Source organism: Pelophylax lessonae (genome assembly GCF_965119305.1).
Source record: "Pelophylax lessonae genome assembly, chromosome: 11".
NCBI lineage: Eukaryota > Metazoa > Chordata > Amphibia > Anura > Ranidae > Pelophylax > Pelophylax lessonae.
In genome coordinates this window covers 57,889,175-57,910,530 of record NC_138778.1, presented here as the reverse complement: position 1 = coordinate 57,910,530, position 21,356 = coordinate 57,889,175, and the positions used below count along the sequence as shown (strand labels likewise).

The 21,356-nt window shown below is 45.6% G+C and overlaps 1 protein-coding gene across 2 annotated transcripts in view; it reads right to left on the bottom strand.

Annotated features, from left to right (window-relative positions):
- PCIF1 (phosphorylated CTD interacting factor 1) overlaps positions 1 to 21,356 on the bottom strand; it is a 102,424-nt gene that overhangs the window by 20,559 nt on the left and 60,509 nt on the right. For both annotated transcript variants that reach the window (XM_082271695.1, XM_082271696.1), the window contains exons 9-10: positions 21,205 to 21,304; positions 16,626 to 16,788 (exon numbers count right to left, since the gene is read on the bottom strand). In XM_082271695.1, the coding sequence (XP_082127821.1) occupies positions 16,626 to 16,788; positions 21,205 to 21,304 (263 nt within the window). The remainder of the gene's footprint in view (positions 1 to 16,625; positions 16,789 to 21,204; positions 21,305 to 21,356) is intronic.

Sequence of the window (21,356 nt, the reverse complement as noted above, 5' to 3'; positions counted from 1 at the left end):
TGGTATTGACTCTGTATGCCTAAGGCCCCTTTTACATTTGTGCGACTTCTCCTGCGATTTGGGACTGCAAAGTCGCATGACAAGTCGTATCCCATGAATTCCAATGAGTACAATTCAAATCTGTGCGACATCAAAGTAGTCTTTGCACTACTTGGGTACGACTTTGATGCGACTTGAGATCTATAGACCTAAGAGATTACACAGCCATCGCTTCAAGTCGAATCAAAGTCACGTAAAAGTCGCGCGACTTTCAGGTCGTACAAGTGTGAAAGGGGCCTTAAGCAGTTATCCTAATTAGGGCCAGCAATAGATGGAGCGAATTTCTTTCCTGCCACCCACAGACAGTTTTAACATAGGAATCCCTCCTTCTGAGCCATAGGGTTCTCGAGATAGCAATAGCCACGTAAAATCCTGCAGTCTGGCTGATCAATCTTGCTGAACCTGCCGAGATTCGAACTGTCTTAAGCTGAACGTTATGGAGTAATTGTGCATACAAGAAGTAACAACTATGAAATAATATATAATCAAAATAATATACTTTTTTTTTTACTGACTACTAAGCCACAAAGTTCTGTAAAATTGCTGGCTAGGGCGAAGGGCTTAGAATTTACACCAAAGCCCTAAGATCTTATACTCTGAAAAAAATCAGTTGAAGCTGAAAAATGCTGGTGAGCTACTGAGTAGGTTTAGAGGGAATTGCCTGCACTGCTATCCACAGCACTGGTCCCTAATAGTGTACCAATTACACTGACAGCTCTCCTGCTACCTGTCCTTGATTTAGGCATACTTTATTTTAAAATTAATTACACTTTTGTCTCCACTGGCACTGCCGGGTATTGCAGAGAGAGGTCAACATCAAAATATTGCTATTGGGTCCTGTGAATTTAAACTACGCCCCTAGGGTCAACATTGATAATGTGTTGTTCTTCAGGGACTGAAGGGAGTCAAAAGACAATAAAGTAGATATGTCCCCAATTTTGAGCAGCTCAAATGTAATGTACTGCAGTCATAACATGCTCCAGTGAGGGTAATGTATCTGCCATAAATAGAAGTGTATCAACCACCTACAGAATTAGTTTATCCCCCCCAATTGGCTCTGACCAAGTCTTCAGTAATATGGTTTTGCCTAATAGCCCCTGCAAATGGCTTAATTGTCAGTACAAATTATAAATGCGAGAGTGGGGATCACTGCCTAGTGCCTCTCTTTAACCACTTTACCACCGCCCACAGTAATATTACTGCGGCAGAGTGGCTCGTTATCGTCTGACGACGTAGTACTACGTCGTCAGACACTCTCCCTTCTGGGCGGCGCTTGCACGCCGCCGGAGGCTCGCTCCCGCTGTTTTCAGTCACAGCGGGAGTCGGGCCAGGGGAGGAGCAGCGGCGATCGCCGCTGCTCTGCCCCGATCGTCGGGGATCTAGTGTGGAGATCCGCCCGCCTGTGTAAACACAAGCGGGCGGATCTCCATAGTGACAGGGAGTGACAGATCGGACTGTTCAGCATAGCTGGACATCCGATCTGTCCATGACTCACTCAGTCCCCCCCCCCCCACACGTCAGTAAGCACCAGGCATACATTAACCCCTCCCTCTCCAATAAAATTAACCCCTTCCCTGCCAGTGTCATTTTTACAGTAACAGTGCATATATATAGCACTGATTACTGCAGTAATGTCACTGGTACCCCCAAAAGTGTCAAAAATGTCAGTCAAGGGTCCGATCTGTCCGCCGCAATGTCGCAGTCCCGCAAAAAAAATCGCAGATCGCCGCCATTACGCGTTAAAAAAAAAAACACCAAAAATGACAGAAATCTTTCCCTTTGTTAGTAAACGCAATAACTTTTGCGCAAACCAATCAAAATACGCTTATTGTGATTTTTTTTACCAAACATAGGTAGCAGAAAACAAATTGGCCAAAAATGTTTTAAAAAATTGGTTTTTACATTTTTTTGGGGGGGGGGGGGGAATTTCATATAAAAAAATGTTAAAAATATTGTTATTTTTTCAAAATAAACGCTCTTTTTTTGTTTATAGCGCAAAAAGTAAAAATCGCACAGGTGATCAAATACCACCAAAAGAAAGCTCTGTTTGTGGGAAAAAAAGGACGTAAATTTCGTTTGGGTACGGCGTCGCACGACCGCGCAATTGTCAGTTAAAGTCGCACAGTGCCGAATCGCAAAAAGTGGCCTGGACGGAAGACAGCAAAATCCTCCGGTGGTAAAGTGGTTAAAGCTATAGCGTGTGAGAGTGATGTTCAAATACACTCTAGCCGTTAGAGAGGAGAATAAATGGATTTTTGTAAAATCTTACCGTAAAATCCTTTTCTCTTAGCTCATTGACAGACGTAGTCCTCGGTGATACACCACCTTCGGGTTATGTTGCCTCCACAGGAGCAGGACTAGACAGGAAATTAAAAAGCTCTGGCCACACCCTAGGGGCAGTCCCAGAGGGTATATCCTCTCTCTCTCTGCCTCAGCAAATCAGTTATGTGAAAAAGCAGTCTTTAGAGATTTTAACCCAACTCAAAAAAACAGAGGGGCGGGGACTACGTCTGTCAATGAGCTAAGAGAAAAGGATTTTACGGTAAGATTTTACAAAAATCCATTTTTCTCTAGCGCTCATTGACAGACGTAGTCCTCGGTGATACACCACCTTCGGGACGTCCCAGAGCAGTATCACAACTGAGGGGTGGGAAAATGGAAATCAAATCCCAATCTAGAAGGCCCAACCGGTGCCAACTAGAAGTTTACAATGCTCATCCTTAATGATGAGACTCAACAAAAAAAGAGAAAACAATTTTTTTTTTTTTCAAACAGAAAAAAACCCTCGAGGTAGACCACCGGTCTCCTCAAATTGCGGCCTGCAAAACCTTGCGGCCAAATGAGGCATCCGCCGATGCCGTCACATCAATTTTATAGAATTTTGTAAAGGTATGTACTGACGACCAGGTGGCCGCCTTACATACCTGGACCACTGACGCCTGATGGCGAAAGGCCCAGGAAGTACTGAGCGCTCGAGTGGAGTGCGCCCTAACAGGGAACGGAGGACTCTGACCCTTAATAGAATAAGCCTGTACCACCGTTTGTCTAATCCATTTGGCAATGGTCGCGGCAGATGCAGGCAAACCCTTTCTGGGGCCATCCGTGATCACAAAAAGTGAATCCGTCTTACGGAATGATTCCGTAGCTTTCAGGTATACCCTGATTGCCCGAACCACATCTAAGGAATGCAACGCATGTTCCCGATGATGCTTGGGCTGAGGACACAAGGAAGGTAGTACAACATCTTCATTCAGATGAAAATCTGAAACCACCTTGGGAAGAAAAGATGGCTTAGGATGAAGTACTACCTTATCCCTATGAATCACTAGGTATGGGGACTGGCATGATAATGCAGCCAGTTCTGACACCCTGCGAGCAGAAGTAATAGCCACCAAGACAAAACCAAATTAAGATCCCAAGGCGGTAAGGGCGCGCGGACTGGAGGAGCCAGGTGCCGCACCCCCTGGATGAAATTCCGCACCAAGGATTTGGTAGCTAAAGGCTTCTGAAAGAAGATTGCTAATGCTGAAACTTGACCCTTGATGGTGCTCAAGGCTAGCTTCTGCTCAACCCCCTGTTGCAAAAAGGCCAATATTCGAGACACCGAATAGGTACGTGGAGGAAATCCTAAAGATTCGCACCACGCAATATAAGTTTTCCATGTGTGATAATAGACTTTGCTGGAAGTCGCTTTCCTTGCTTTAATAAGGGTAGGAATGACTGAAGCTGACAAACTTCTGTCCTTCAGTACTTGGGTCTCAATGGCCAGGCCATTAAACCCAGCGACTGTAAAGCATGATGGTAAATTGGTCCTTGAGACCACAGACACTCCCTGAGACGAAGTTCCCACGGAACGTCTACGACTAACATGTCCAAGTCGGCCAGGCCGGCTTGAGGAGGCCAGCCTAGAATTTCTAGGACCACTGGCGCTGATTGGATCTGAACCAGGCGTCCCTAGAGGTATCTGGCCCCGACCATCCGAGAAAGTCTGGTCGTTTTCTGTTCCCACACATTTATCAGATACCTGATAGTTATCAGGAAAGGTGATCTTTTCTGGTTGAACCTCAGGGACCGAAGTCACCCGACTAGAGGCTACTTGGCCTATCTGGTCAACCAGATCCGATTCCTGTGAGGTATCGGGACTAATCTTAGGAAAAGGTAAAGGAAAAGATCTATTCAGGGAACGGTAATTACCGCTTCCTGTAGTACTTAAATGTTGGAAGGGAAGAATCGCACCGGTAGTAGAGGTTGATGCTCGATCTAATGTCCTGAATACCGGTGAAAACGTCCCCCCACCCTGAAACCGGGTGGGGGCGCACCTTCAGGCTGTGTACTCCTTTGCTTCGGGTTTGGCTGGGTTGGTCCTCTGCTTGTCCGACCAGCCCTTCTTGAACCCTCCTGGAGGAGTCTTGCCTTTCCCGCTAGTACCAGCCGGGCGCCCTTTATGGGCGGTAAAGAAAGGTCCTCGCTTGTCGCGAGGTCCCTTAGCTTTAGCAGCCTGTGGCAAAAAGGTGCTCTTGCCCCCAGTGGCATCCTTAATGATTTCATCTAGGTTGGCCCCAAATAGACGATTCCCCTGAAAAGGGAGATTTGTCAAGGTCTTCTTGGAACCTAGGTCAGCTGACCAGCATTTTAACCACAGCACACGTCTGAGGATCACCGCTGTCTTAGATGCATGCCCTAATAAGGGAGTAGTGTCCAAGGCTGCGTCACAGATAAACTGTAGCCCTTGTATAATCTGTTCCATCAAATCAGATGTCTCCTGGGGAATATCTTTTCCCCTAAGATCTTGGCGTACCATTTTCGCCCATTCCGTAAGTGTCTGGGAAACTAGACCAATAACAATTACTGGTCTAAAAGCTGACCCTATCAGAGAGAAGATGGTGCGGGACTCTGCTTCCATCTTTCGATCCACCGGATCCTTAAAGGACGAAGTGTCCTCCACTGGAATAACCGTGGCTTTATTCAGCCTGGAAATAGGCGGATCCACGACTGGTGGTACCGTCCATTTCTTAATGATGGATTCCTCAAACGGATAGCGTCTAGCAATACGCTTGGAAATAGTAAAGGTACGTTTAGAATGCTCCCATTCTCCTTTAATCTGATTACCGAAACATTTAGGTACAGGAAAAGCCTTCATCGTCTTGATGGGCTTATTAGTACCAAAAGGAATCTCTGTTTCAGTTGCCTCTGCCGGTAAAGCCTCAAGTTTTAAGGTTTCCTGCACTGCCACAACTAGTGCGTCCACCAATGCTTCTTCCTGAATAATAGCAGGAGAAGAAGCGTCCTCCTCACTGTCTGAGGGGGCTTTACCTGGGATAACAGCCCTTGCAGAGGAACCTGCAACTGCCGTGACCACCTCTGAATCTGAGTCAGAGGTGTCAGATGGTATAGGGGTAGGCGGGGGTCACTTCCTTGACCCCCGTCCCTGACAGGCCGCCTCCACCCGAGCCACCATAGACTCCAAAATTGCTGTAAATGACTCTATACTCTGTGCACCGGCGGGTCCCGTGGCCCCCTCGAGGGAAACAGGTGGGGGAATATGTGTGGCAGGGTCCATGATAACTCCAGTTACTTCCTGGATAATATAATTCAAAAATAAAACTTTTCTTTTTTTTTTTTTTTTTTTTTTTTTCGACCCCCAGCGCCACAAAAGCCCCTTAGTGTTACCTGCTAGGGATCCCTATCGATCGAGAGAGAGAGAGATAGACCCCCAGGCTCACCACTTGATGCTCAGAGTTTAACTGCAACAGGTTACAGCGCTGTCTTAACAAACAGGAAGTCTTTTGGCTGGCTGCCCAGGAAGAAAGGAGGCGGCTCCGCCCCTCTGTACGCCTTCCGGCGCCTCCCCCAAGCTCCACGAGGTGTTTGGATCACCTCAAACATGGCCGCCCCCATGCTGGAGACACGAGGCTACGCCAAAATGGCGGCTCGTGCGATCCAGCAAAAAAAATGGCGGCGGCCCGTACTGAATAGCGGTGTGCTGCAGGGCACACAACACTCTCACTGCATGGGGATATGGCGTGGTTGGCGGTACCGGCCCTGGCGGACCGCATGGCCGTTCGGGAGGCCTGCTAATAGCTGGAGATCTGATTAGGAAGGCAGTCTACATGTCCGTGGCTTCTGACTGGTAGGTAGCTTATTCTTAACCCATAAGATTCCCAGAATGCCACAGATTACATCTTTAAAACATGTATACAATTAGATTGTTAGCTCCCAAACCAAGCCTCCTGGCTTTTTGCACACATAAAATCACACTCAAAGTAGGGGGATCTGTGTCATGTTATAGGATAGAGGGGGACTCTATCTTACCATACAGAGAGGGGCCCGCGTTCACCACAAAACCCGTCAGGGGGAAAGGGGGAACATACTACTCACCATACCGGAACCAGGCGGGCGCCAACTCCTGACAGTACCCCTCTCCACCGGGGCGGGAGGGCTGTCGACCGATACGGACGCCGTGACTCATGGTCTTTGGCGTTTCAGCGAGACGTTTAACTCGCGTGGACAGTCCTTTAATGGGACTTTGTCGCGGCCGACCCAGCGCGGAGCTATGGCCTGCACGCGCTCGTAGGCTGAACTGGGGTGACCACCGGATCTCAACATCCAGCCCGTCGCCCAGTTCAGCTTTCTTGCTTGAAGATCTCACAGGAACACTGGAGAAAAAAGCTGTCTAAAAAAATCCTTTAAGAAAAAATTCTTGCCAGGACCTAAGATCCCAGCAAAGTGTCTAGGTCCTTACTCCTAACTAGACAGAAAATAACTGATTTGCTGAGGCAGAGAGAGAGAGGATTATACCCTCTGGGACTGCCCCTAGGGTGTGGCCAGAGCTTTTTAATTTCCTGTCTAGTCCTGCTCCTGTGGAGGCAACATAACCCGAAGGTGGTGTATCACCGAGGACTACGTCTGTCAATGAGCGCTAGAGAAATAATCTTTACCCACTTCATAAACTTTGACCCATCCTTCAAGTTTCAGAGCACCTCCCACATGTATCCCAAATTAATATTATTAAAAGCCTTGGCTGGGTTGTGTAAAAGTAGGTGTTTGGGATGGACGGAGCTGGGGGTGGGTGTTTGGGATGGACGGAGCTGGGGGTGGGTGTTTGGGATGGACGGAGCTGGGGGTGGGTGTTTGGGATGGACGGAGCTGGGGTGGGTGTTTGGGATTGACGGAGCTGGGGTGGGTGTTTGGGATGGACGGAGCTGGGGTGGGTGTGGGGGATGGACGGCGTTGGGTTGGGTGTAGCGGGTTGATGGATCTGGGATGGGTGTTTGGGATGGATGGAGCTGGGGTGGGTGTTTATTATGGATAGAGCTAGGAAGGGTGTTTGGGGGGGGGGGGGAATCGAGCTGGGATGGGTGTTTGGGATGGATAGAGCTGGGGTGGGATGGATAGAGCTGCAGTGGAATCGGGGGGGAGGATGGAGCCAGGATGAGATCGGGGGAAGAATGGAGCCGGAATGGGATAGGGGGACTGATAGAGCTGGGATGGGATCGGGGGACGGATGGAGTTGGGATGGGATTGGGGGATAGATGGAGCCGGGATTGGATCGGGGTGGTGGATGGAGCCAGAATGGGATCGGGGTGGTGAATGGAGCCAGAATGGAATCGGGGTGGTGAATGGAGTCAGAATGGGATCGGTGGTGGCGAATGGAGCCAGAATGGGATCGGGGTGGTGAATGGAGCCAGAATGGGATCGGGGTGGTGAATGGAGCCAGAATGGGATCGGGGTGGTGAATGGAGCCAGAATGGGATCGGGGTGGTGAATGGAGCCAGAATGGGATCGGGTGGTGAATGGAGCCAGAATGGGATCGGGGTGGTGAATGGAGCCAGAATGGGATCGGGTGGTGAATGGAGCCAGAATGGGATCGGGTGGTGAATGGAGCCAGAATGGGATCGGGGTGGTGAAGGGAGTCAGAATGGGATCGGGGTGGTGGATGGAGCCGCCCCCTGCATTCTGTACATTACACACTCCTGTCCCCTGCATTCTGTACATTAAACACTCCTATCCCCTGCATTCTGTACATTACACACTCCTGACCCCTGCATTCTATACATTACATACTCCTGCCCCCTGGATTCTGTACATTGCACACTCCTAACCCCTGCATTCTCTGCATTACATACTCCTGCCCCCTGCATTCTATATATTACATACTCCTGCCCCCTGCATTCTATACATTACATACTCCTGCCCCCTGCATTCTATACATTACATACTCCTGCCCCCTGAATTCTGTACATTACACACTCCTGCTCGATGCATTCTATACATTACACACTCCTGCCCCCTGCATTCTATACATCACATAGTCCTGTCCCCTGCATTCTATACATTACATACTCCTGTCCCCTGCATTCTATACATTACACACTCCTGTTCCCTGCATTTTGTACATTACACACTCCTGTCCCCTGTATTCTATACATTACATACTCCTGCCCCCTGCCTTCTGTACATTACATACTCCTGTCCCCTGCATTCTATACATTACACACTCCTGTTCCCTGCATTTTGTACATTACATACTCCTGACCCCTGCAATCTGTACATTACATACTCCTGTCCCCTGCATTCTGTAAATTACATACTCCTGTCCCCTGCATTCTGTAAATTACATACTCCTGCACTATATACAAAATACTGTACATTATATACTTCTCACCAAAGTCTTCATTGTCTCAACAGCTGCTGGTTGCTATGCAGTCCCTGACTATCTTAATGAAGTTCTTCTTTAAGGTAGGCTCGGACAAAGCAATCAAAGCATATTTTATGTATACAAGCCTGGGTTTTGTTTAACCACATCCCTTAAGCCCCTCCCACTGATAAGCGATTGGCCATGCCCACATTTTACGGCAGCGTGCGTAGCGCGCCGCAGGTCTTATTCCTCTTTCTAAAGTTCAAATGTTGGGAGGTATGTAGATGTCAGGTCCTAGAATACTAACTGATCCTTCACTTAAAAAAAAAAAAAAGTAGTCAGAAGTATTAACTGGTTATAGTACATGATTTATCTCATTTTAAACTTCTTTTTATTTTTTTTCTAATAGACCTCTTTAATTAAATACAACACTTTGATCAAAGCAGAACCATATATTCCTAAGCCTTCTCCATTTTGCGGGGAGAATAGGTTAAAAATGGAAAGAAGTTCTCTTTATTCTATGATATACACAGCATCCTTGCAGGCAGGTTACAAATGCACAAGATGACGGGATGAGCTGTGATCCAAGAAAGCCCAGTTACAGTATAAAAGGCTACAGGAAACACGCTCAATCTCCATTTCACTGGAAAAGCTTTTTAAGAGCAAGGTTGATTTAAGCTTGCAACGATAACTTGTTATATTACACTCCTTAATGTGTCCATGCAGAGGATTGTATGTAGGCCAAAGATTTCTCTAGTGTAGAGCATATGAAGTTAAGTCGAATATATGGATGTCAAATGCAGAGCCACACTAGCAGAGCACTTTGCTGGCAGGACCTAATGCTGGGTAATTGAGATTTATGGGGTGGGAACAGGTGCACGAGCCACCAGCAGGGATCCTTTACACTTCAGCGGTTATTAAAGCAAAGCCTGCAGATATTCTTTTTGGTGTGTTACAATGGCATATACTGTACATAGGTGAACACTGCAGCGATGTTATGTAGTAATGAAGGGAGGGGTCTATGGTATATTTTAGAACCAATCATTTGTGGTTTTTAAACAAATCACAAATGCCTAAACTACTATATTGCAGTACAAATATATATATATATATATATATATATATATATATATATATATATATACACACACACACATATATATATATATATATATATATATATATATATATATATTAGGGATGCACCGAATATTCGGCCGAAAATAGAAAAAATAGCACTTTCGGTGTTCGGCCGAATAAGTCAAAAGGCCGAATAATTTTGTGCCGAACAATAGGGCTGAACGATAGTCGATATGATATTGACTATCGTTCTGTGGCCGTAGGCAATATTCATATCGCCGCAGGGGGAAGGGACTCGGAGGAGGACAGGAGGACTCACAGACTTCCGTGAAGCCGGGACACTTCAGCGGTGAGCATACATACATTACTCACTCGTGCACTGCAGCCCGCCCCACACATTCAGTGAGTCTTACTCTCCTCCCTATTTTTTCAATGGCACATTAAGAGAGCCAATCACACCGTGATTAGCTGCACAGCGAACCAATCACGCGTGCCTGCACACCTGATTGGTTCCGCTGTGCCGCTACTCACGGCGTGATTGGCTTCCTGAATGTGCCACTGAAAAAACTAGGGAGGAGAGTAAGACTCACTGAATGTGTGGGGCGGGCTGCAGTGCACGAGTGAGTAATGTATGTATGCGGCTGTGCTCCTTTCCAGGCTCCTACTAGTCCACCTCCAGCCTCCTACTACCACCACTATGAGAGACTGTCTGTCACTGTATAATCTGATCGAGTCCACACTGACACTGACTGACTGTCACTGAGTAATTGATGTTACCATATTAACCCTGACCTGCCCAGTGCCCTGTATCTGCAATTAAAATTTACAAGGCTGCCTGCATGCTTCCTGATTTCCATTCCCAGCATCCTTCCCAATCCCTACAGTGTCACTAACATTAACCCTATGGTACAAGGCTGCAGTGTGCACTGAATCCCATTCCCTACAGTAACATTTAGGGAGAGAGAGACATGAGAGGACAAGGAGAGAGAGAGAGAGAGAGAGAGACACGAGAGGACAAGAGAGAGGACAAAAAATTGGCAAAATAAATAAATGGAAAAAATGCGAAACACCGCGTTCGGTATTCGGCCTTCGGCCAAGCATTTCATTATTATTCGGCTTCGGCCAAGAATTTCATTTCGGTGCATCCCTAATATATATATATATATATATTTATATATATATATATATATATATATATAGTGCATCCGCAAAGTATTCAGAGCGCTTCACTTTTTCCACATTTTGGTATACCCTTATTCCAAAATGGATTAAATTCATTATTTTCCACAAAATTCTACAAACAATACTCTATAATAACAACATGAATTATGTTTGTTTGAAATCTTTGCCAAATCATTAAAAATAAAAAACAAAAAAAAAAAATCACACTTACACACACATACTTTGTTGAAGCACCTGAATCTTTTCTATAATGAAACCTTACATTTTGTCGTGAAAAGCAGTATGTCCAGTGTTAAATTTAAAGTCCCAATGTTGAACTTTGGCATAAAAAAATGGATTTTTGTAAGAACTTACTGTAAAATCCTTTCCTTTTGAGTCCATTGACAGACGCAGCTCTTATGCCATTGGGTTATGATGCCCCCTGCAGGAGTAGCACTAGGCAGGAAAAAAAGCAATTCACCACGCCCACGGGGGCTGTCCCTATGGGCATAACCCCACACACTCTGCTCCAGCAAACCAGTTTTGTTGCAAGCAGTGAAAAGAAGACACAAACCCTCCCCATATCAGAGGGGCGGGTGCTGCGTCTGTCAACGGACTCAAGAGAAAAGTATTTTACACTAAGTTTTTACAAAAATACAGTTTTCTCTATCGTCCATTGAGACGCAGCTCTTATGCTTCTTATACCATTGGGACGTCCCAAAGCAGTGTAGGCAAGAGGAGAAGGGAGAACGCAGCCAGATAGTAAACGTAAACTGCAAAGGCTAAACTAAAGCTCAGCCAGGAACAACAGGAGCTCATCCATGAAAGAAAAAGCCCCTAAAGAGAAATAAACAATTCTCTTATGAAACAGCAGCCTGCAAAACCTTCCGGAAGGTGCCAAAAATCTACCTTGCAGAATTTTGTAAAAGTGTGCACAGACGACCAAGTCACTGCTTTAAAAACTTGCACTACTGAGGACTAATGGCAAAAAGCCCAAGAGGCACTCAGCACTCTAGTAGAATGCGCCTTCACAGGTAAAGGAGGAACCTAACCCTTCAGTAAATAAGCCTGAACAGCCGTCTCTCTGATCCATCTGGATATGGTCGCAGCAGACGCAGCCAAACCTTCTTGAGGTCCTTCGGTAAGAACAAAGAGAGTCAGATTTTCTAAAAGACTCAGTTACAGTCAGATAAACCCTTATCGCTCTGAACCACATCCAGAGTGTGCAAGGCAATTTCCTTGGGATGCTTAGGCTTAGGACATAGGGAAGGCAACACAATGTCTTCATTGAGATGAAAATCTGACACCACCTTAGAAAGAAAAGGCGGATTAGGTCGGAGTATCACTTTATCTCTGTGGACCACCAAATAAGGCGAATGACAGGACAGTGCCGCCAACTCAAGACACTCTCTGCTCAAGCCAACCGCTGCTCAACCTCTTTTTGTAAAAAGGCCAAAACCCTAGCTATAGAAAACAAGCGAGGGTGCAGCTGCAGCGATTCACACCATGAAATGTAAGATTTCCACGTACGATGATAGATCTTCCTGGACGTCGACTTCCTGGCCTTCAATAGTGTAGGAATCACCGAATCAGAAAGACCTCTATCTCTCAACAGCTTGCTTTCAACAGCCATGCCATTAAAGCCAGCTACTGTACAGCACGATGGAAGATCAGTCCCTGGAACAGCAGATCTTCCCACCCTGCGGAGAAACCTTGGCAGGAGTTTGATTGGAGGGAAGGCATAAATCAGCCAATACTGGCTCCAAGGAGCCACCAAGGCGTCTGTGGCGTCGGCCAGAGGGTCCCGAGACCTGGCCACAAACCTCTGGACTTTTTTGTTGAGGCGATACGCAAGCAGAACTACCTCTGGAGTTCCCCACCGGACACCCAGGAGATGAAACACCTCCGGATGAAGGGACTGTTCCCCGTGATCAAGCACCTGACGACTCAGGAAATAAGCTTGCCAAATCTCCACACTCGGAATGTGGACTTCGGAGAGAGCTGGAACATTGTCTTCCGCCCATACCAGAATCTCGGCTTACTCCGTGGCCGCCAGGACACTCTTGGTGCCACCTTGATGATTGATGTAAGCCACAGCCGTGGCATTGTCTGATTTGATCCGAAGTGGAGAACTGCATAGCCGATTTGTCCAGTGGAACAGGCAAAGCTTGATCGCTCTGAGCTCCAGAATATTGATCGGCAAGGAAGACTCCTCTTTTGACCAAATCCCCTGGGCACAGAGCTTCCCCAGGCTGGCGTCCGTGGTGACCACCGTCCATAACAGCGGCAGGAAGGACTTGCCCTGACACAAAGCTGGCAACTGGATCCACCAGGATAGAGCAGACCTCGTGAGGTGGCTCAAACGTATAATCTTGTCTAAAGACCGTGGATCCCTGTTCCATTTTGCCAGAATCTCTTTTTGCAGAGGTCTCGAGTGAGACTGAGAAAACGGGACCGTCTTGAAGGTTGATAACATCAGACCCAGGCTCTCATGCAAGTCCGTAGGAAGGACCAATCGGTTTCCAACAGCAACCGCATCGCCCCCTGCAACTTCTGAAATGTTTCCAAGGGAAGACCCTCGCCAAGGCGGAAACTAGCGTCAGTCCCAGATAAGTCAACCGTACTGAGGGCGTCAGAGCAGATTTTTTTTAAATTGATCGTCCACCTGAATTCCTGCAGGGTCTGAACTGTAATTGACAGGTCGCCCAACAGAGAAGAGTGAGAGTCTGCTCTTATTAGGAGATCGTCCAGATATCCCAGGATCGCAATCCCTTTCCGACGTAACAAGGCCAACACCGGGGCCAGAATCTTGGTAAAGACTCTGGGAGTGGAGGCGAGACAAAAGGGTAACAAAACAAATTGAAAACGCTCCTCTGACACCGCAAATCGCTGGTGTCCCCGGTAGATGGGGATGTGCAAATACACGTCTGATATTGATGGGAGGCCAGAAAATCCCCCTGATTCAAAGATGCTACCACCGACCGAATGAACTCCATTCAAAACTTCTGGACCCATACAAAACGATTCAGAGCTTTAAGATCCAGGATTGGACACACCTGGCCCTCTTTTCTGGGCAGCCTGAACAGGTTTGAATAGAAACCTTGAAAGCTTTCCTGCGGAGGAACCGGCACAATTACTCCTTGAGCACGGAGATCCTGTACTGCATCCCGAAGATCCTTCAAACGATCTGGAGACAGGCAAAAGCTTGACTGAAAAAACATGTCGGCCGGCCGGGACCGAAATTCGATCTTGTACCCGGAACAAATCAGTTTGTGAACCCATTTGTCTTCAATAAAGGAAGTCCAGGGTTCCTGAAAGAAGCACAGACGTCCCCCCACCTCAGAAATGGGTGAGGGTGCCCCTTTATGCTGAAGAGGACTTGTCCGCAGAACCGGACTGACTGGTCTTGGGCTTGCATGACCAGGACTTCTTAGCCTCTCCAAAAGCTCTGAACGGCTTACCTTTTTCTTGCGCCCCTGAGGCAAGAAAAAAAAAAAATGTCTATGAGCGGTGAAGGAAGGCCCACGCTTATTACAGGGTGCTTTACCTTTGGAGGATTGAGGAAGAAGAGTACTCTTCCCACCAGTTAGACCCTTCATCAACTTATCCAGCGAGTCGCCAAACAATCAGAAGGAAGAGATGTTAAGGCCTTCTTGGAAGCCTGGTCAGCCGACCAGCTTTTCAGCCACACCATGTGACGTAAGACAATCCCCACAGCCGACACTCTGGCCACCGGTGGAGCCGCATCCAAGGACGCATCACACAGGAACACCAGGGCCTGGGCCATCTGGCATATAAGTTCCATCAGCTCTGGGGAAACTAAGTCAGGATCCAAGTTCCCCTTCAGAAACTTTACCCATTCCGTAACAGTCTGTGATACCAAAACCGGTTTCAGGATTGAACCCGCCAACACATGAAGGTGGCAGGAAAAGGATTCCAACCGCCTGTCCACCGGATCCGTAAATACCGGGGAATCTTCCACAAGAAATATAGTAGATTTGTTCAACCTGAAAACAGGATGATCCACCTTAGGTGGTCCCGTCCAACGATTTGAAACCGTCTCAGCAAAGGGATAACTGCGTTTAAAGCGCTTAGGCACTTCTAGCATGTGCTTGATGCACTGCCATTGGTCAATAACAATATCATGAATGCATTAAGGTGAAAAACTATAAAACTTTACAACCACCTCCATGTATAAGGATACCTCCATGTATAAACACTAAAAATTACCATTTATCTCCTCCTCCTGCACATACAGTATGTAGCAAAAATTCCCATCTACTGAGGCAAAGACTGCTGTATGTTCTCCTGAAAATCAGCGGTTGGGTGTCCATAGAAAAGTATCACTGCAGACCTCCTATTCAACTCTATGTGTGCACCCTATAGCCTCATAGGCTGTAATTGATTTATTTGTCTCCAACAACTTTACAGGTTGGTTTGAATCAATTACAGCCTGTGGGGCTAAAGGATACATGGAATATTTTTTTAAAATTACGTATAAAAAAGGAAAGAGAGCATTATAGATGCGATTTACCCTTTAAATATACTAACTCCAGCACAATGCTACATTAGTGGTACTTATTTCTTAACCATTTGCCGACCGCCGCACGATTATTTACTGCGGCAGTCAGCCCCTTACAGGCAAAGTGACGTAGGTGTACGTCGCTCGCCCGCGAGCCTGTAGGGGGCAAACGCGCGCCACCGGCGAGCGTGCGCCACCGGCAGCGCGCTCCCGTCTCTGCTCGTTCCCTGGGGTGCCAGCACGTGTGACCAGTGGCTACGATGGCCGCCGGCCACTCGCAATCTCCCGCAGGAGAAGGAGAAAGACAGACGGCTAATGTAAACACAGCCGTCTGTCATTCTCACTAAAGTAATCACAGAGGCTATGCGACCCTGCTATGTAGGATCATATGTCTCTGTGATTACATCACACACCCCCCCACAGTTAGAATCACACCCCTAGGGACACACTTAACCCCTTGATCACCAGTAAAGTTAACCCCTTCCCTGCCAGTGTCATTTTTATAGTAACAGTGCATATTTATAGCACTGATTACTGTAGTAATGTCACTGGTACCCCCAAAAGTGTCAAAAATGTCAGTCAGGGGTCCGATCTGTCCACCGCAATGTCGCAGTTCCGTAAAAAAAAACAAAAAAATCGCAGATCGCCGCCATTAAGCGTTAAAAAAAAAAACAATAAGAATGACATAAATCTTTCCTGTAGTTAGTAAACGCAATAACTTTTTCGCAAACCAATCAAAATACACTTATTGCGATTTTTTTTACCAAAAATACGTAGCAGAAAACAAATTGGCCTAAAATGTTAAAAAATGTTGATTTTTACATTTTTTTTGGAGAATTTCATATAAAAAAATTTGAAAAATATTGTTATTTTTTCAAAATTGTCGCTCTTTTTTTTGCTTATAGCGCAAAAAATAAAAATCGCACAGGTGATCAAATACCACCAAAAGAAAGCTACGTTTGTGGGAAAAAAAGGACGTCAATTTCATTTGGGTACAGCGTCGCACGACCGCGCATTTGTCTGTTAAAATCACGCAGTGCCGAATTGCAAAAAAGGGCCTGGTCTTTAAGCAGCCAAATCCTCCGGGGCTTAAGTGGTTAATATAGGGTCAACTCCAGTTAAAAACCCAAGGCATAGCAATTTGCAACCTCATATTTCCATGGTGTTAAAGGGTAAACATATTACCTGGTATATTGGCTTCACGTAGCAATGTCATGTGCTTCTCACGAATCCGCTTCACATAATCCTGAGAGAAGTGGTAAATTTTGCTACATATGCCTTCTACTGAGTCTCGTGCCACAGCTGCCATGTGAGGGCCACATTGTCTTCGTAGGTGCTCCAAGCGGTCCTGAAACAGAGCAGATAATGAACAATAAGGCAGGTTTTTATAATGCAATACTAAGAAAAATGTAGAAGGATTAAAAACAACAGTGGTAGAACAGGATGAATGAAATGAAGATGAAAATCTAGTAAGAAGAGATTTCGAAAAAAAATCTCTCTCTAGCCGAAATCCTTTCACACTAGCCCTATCACCTACATAAACAACACCGGCTGCCAGTACTAGTATTTGAACACAAATGGGTAAACAAATAACATAAACAGTGCAGCATCCACTCTGTAAGCCGGTTCACACTTCTGCGATGCGGGAACGCTGCGAATATGCAGCGTGTTCCCGCATCGCATCCGCACATCTGGCAGTTCACACTGCCATATGCGATACGCAGGGGGTGTCAATTAAAAGTTAACGACACCCCCAGTTGCGATCGCATATTGCAGTGCGATCTGCAAGTATGCACAGAATTCGATCGCACAAGTGTGAACCACTATGCAATCCGATTCTACTGCGGCTCAAAAAAAGCCTCATGTGCGTGTTTGGTGCAGATACAGTGCAAATTCAGCCATACAAAGTGTATGGCTAAACTCGCATCCACACATCAGATCGCATGTAATTAGGAGCAGTGCGCTCCGAATTACATGCGATCTCCGCAAACGCGGAAGTGTGAACCGGCACTAAATTTCTGAGGTTTGCCAGATACCACTTTCAGCCACCAAACTTCTGGTGCTGTGGGTATTACAGCAGAGGTTGCAATGAAGAGATCTTGACAGTCAACCCTAATCCATTCACAGAGTGCCTTGTATTCTCTGTATTAAAACAAGGGGAGAAGAAAAAGTGGGTAAACGACAGGCTTAGATCGGTGTTTCAGCTGCAGCTTTAATAATGCCAGCACTGGAAGTTCAGCACTGACCATAGTATCCAGAAAACTAATGAATAGATTATAGAGTAAAAAGAGGCGCTGTAAACCTTTTACACTCCTTTACAAGAGAGTAACTTTTTTTACCTTAGGAATTTAGATAAATATATTTAAAAATACATATATGTAGCCAGAGTTCTACTTTAAGATGCTTGGCAGTGACTGCAATGTTAGTGACATTTTCCTTCATCTTAATATCTCCAGTGACAATGTCCCTTCTTGCTCATGAAGATCACATCATACTGGCATTACAGAACAGCTGATAACTATGACTGAATCCAGGGACTGAGTAGAAGACAAAGGTGACCAGCGCTAAATTTTTTGTTTTTATAAAATATATATATTCCTCCATTTTATATTTTTACATGTGGAATTAAAACACTTCACATGCAAATGTTTTCTCCCCGTTCTAAACACACAGAATTCCTTCGTGTGCACATGTAAAACGAACATATCTATGCACGTACACATTATATGTGTGCTCTCACAGAAGGAACGAGTAGTGTGATTACTTTTTAGCCTCCAGGGATATACAAACTGCAGGATGCATAAAACAAAAATTTTTTTTACTTCTCACGTACACATGATGTATTTTTAAAAATACTAATAAAGTCATTAACGATTATTTTTATTTTCATTTTTTCCTCTTTTTGATTTTCTTTTTTAAAACTAAGTTTTTTGCTTTGTTACCATCAAGATTGATCCGTGTAGATATCCGGTGAAAGCTGCTTTGTACATGATGTGAAATATAGCAGCCACATGTAAACTACATGACATGTCTGAATGCCGCATGTAGGCTTGTGACCGTATCAGATTTTCATGCTGCGATTAATTGATTAAGGTTTTGCCACGGTATACGGTATTATCACGGTATTCTATTATTAAATTTAAATTATTAAATTTCCACCTCACTTCAATTTCATTGCTGAATTTAGGGGCTTTGGTTCACTTATGCACATTATTATATAGTCAGTCAGTACAGACTCTGTGAACCAGGCCTAAAATAGGTCATCAAGCAGTGTCTGGCCTAACTGGTGATAACTGGTCCTGGCGCTCGGCTCCGATCCGATGGCCTGGTCATTAAGAGGGCAAATCCTTGTGGTCAAGAAGTGGTTAAACCTGAAGGAGGTGTTGTTTATAAATTACTTTACTATCGCTTTAGGCCTGGTTCACATGTATGCGGGTTGGTGGTTCACATGTATGCGGGTTGGCGGTTCACATGTATGCGGGTTGGCGGCCCACATTTGCACAGGCATAGCAGCCCATTGATGTGAATGGGCTTGAGCTGCTATGCCTGCGTTTTCAGCTGAAAAAAGGTGCATGCAGAATTTAAAAAAATGCAGTGGCCATGAAATCCATCCTTCTTTTGCACCATGCGACTTACCTGCCTTTGCTGCACACGCAAACTGTTTTTAAATGCCGTGCCCACGTATACAAAAAATGCAGAAAGCTTGCCAGAGCAGGAACTGCAGGTTAGTCGCATGGTGCAAAAGCAGGATGGATTTCAAGGCCACTGAATTTTAAAAAAATGCTGCATGCACCTTTTTTCTGCGGAAAATGAGGGCATAGCAGCCCGTTCAAATCAATGGGCTGCTATGCCTGTGCAAATGTGGGCCGCCAACCCGCATACATGTGAACCGCCAACCCGCATACATGTGAACCAGGCCTAAAGCAATAGTAAAGTTATTAATAGATAAAAACACTGGTCCTCCTGCAGGTTTAACCACTTCTGGATCACAAGGATTTGCCCCTTTAAAGACCAGGCCATCGGATCAGAGCGCCAGGACCAGTCATCACCAGGTAGGCCAGACACTGCTTGATGGCTATATAATAATGTAATGTGGGCTGCTATGCGTGTGTGTGTGTGTGTATATATATATATATATATATATATATTAGAGCTGCACGATTCTGGCCAAAATGAGAATCACGATTTTTTAGCTTCGAATAAAGATCACGATTCTCTCACAATTCTCTGTGTAACAAAAACAAAATTGGGATAACTTTACTGTTAGGTTTTTTTTTTTTTTTATTCATTAAAGTCTATTAATTGCGTTTGAGAGACTGCTGCGCAAATACAGTGTGACATAAAATATTACAACAATCGCCATTTTTTTTCTGTAGGGTCTCTGCTAAAAAATATATATAAAATGTTTGGGGTTCTAAGTACTTTTCTAGCAAAAAAAAAACTGATTTTAACTTGCAAGCAACAAGTGTCAGAGAAAGATCCAGTCTTTAAGAGGTTAAACTTCCTTTCTCCCTGGCAGAGGGAAGGAAAAGATACAATGTAAACATTTTTGTTTATAGTTACTGGGAGAGAAAGGCTTTAGGCTCCGTTCACATCTAGGCGTTTTGGGGCGTTTTTGGGGCGTTTTTCTGCTCTAGGATCAGCTCTCAAAACGCCCAACAAGACAAATCCTATTCATTTCAATGGCCCCTGTTCACATCTGAGCGTTTTGACGCTGTATACAAAACGCCCAATGCTTAAAAAAGTACATGAGCTTCTTTTTGGGCAGATTACAGGCGTTTTCCATTGATCTCTATTCAATCTAAAAACGCCTGCACAAAAATCGCGGTAAAAATCGCGGTAAAATCGCGGTAAAAAACGCCGCAAAAATCGCGGTAAAATCGCGGTAAAAAACGTGCGAAAAACGCTACGCTCAGGTGTGAATGTAGCCTAAGCTGTGTGAGTGAATGAGTCATCCAGCTCACTGAAATGTATCAATTCACAAGTCAGACCCAGGAGCAGATAAACTCGGTATTTTAAAAATGCCACAATAACAATACCGTGGCTATGCAATACCGCGATATATCGAATTACCGAAAACCGGCATATGTCTAGCCGCATGTAATCATCTTTGTAGCGGGTAAGCAAGATGGCGCATGTTCGGCAGTTCAAGGAGCACCAAGATGGCCGCGGGAAGCTGTGCGGTTGCCATGACATCGGCTGACTATAAAGATTCCGGGAGTACGCTATGGTGACGCCACTCCAGCAGACATCCTCTGACGAAACGCGTAGGGCGGGTCCATTGCGTCACTTCCGGTCTCGGACTTTGCAGCCGTGGAACGCGGAAGCTTCCCGGCGTTGCTCTACACTGATCCGAGGCAGCTTCACCGTGAGTCAATATTATTTTCTGTATTGGCATACTATTACATACTACTTCATAAGGCTCCCCTCTCTTTTCTTTTTGTGCGACCACCAGCCGGTGCCTTGCTGGATCAAGAGAGGAACCCCAGGATCTACCCCATTTGGGACCACTCCATTGGAACAGGTCGTATATGCTACACCTAGTGGTCACTTAGGGTAATACAGCACCTTAACCTTTGGGAAATACATCACTTCAGGATTTACTTTTTTATATATATTCACCACTTCACCACCAGGGATTTTTTATTTATATGTATTATTTATTAGTTTGATCAGCTTTGCACTGTATCACTTTATTGGAATAACTTTTTTAGGTAGCGCCGTCTCAACCCCTTTGCACATTTACTTGAATCCAGGGACTGACCATGTAATCCTCCTTTGTAGCCAGGTTGTCTCTCCGCAGCCAGCTGAATGTGTCTTCAACATTCCACTTCACCACTTTTCTAATGTCTGGAGAGGCTCGCCTGCAGCAGAAAAAAGAGTCTAAGCAACAGGTGGATATAAAAGTTAAGCATT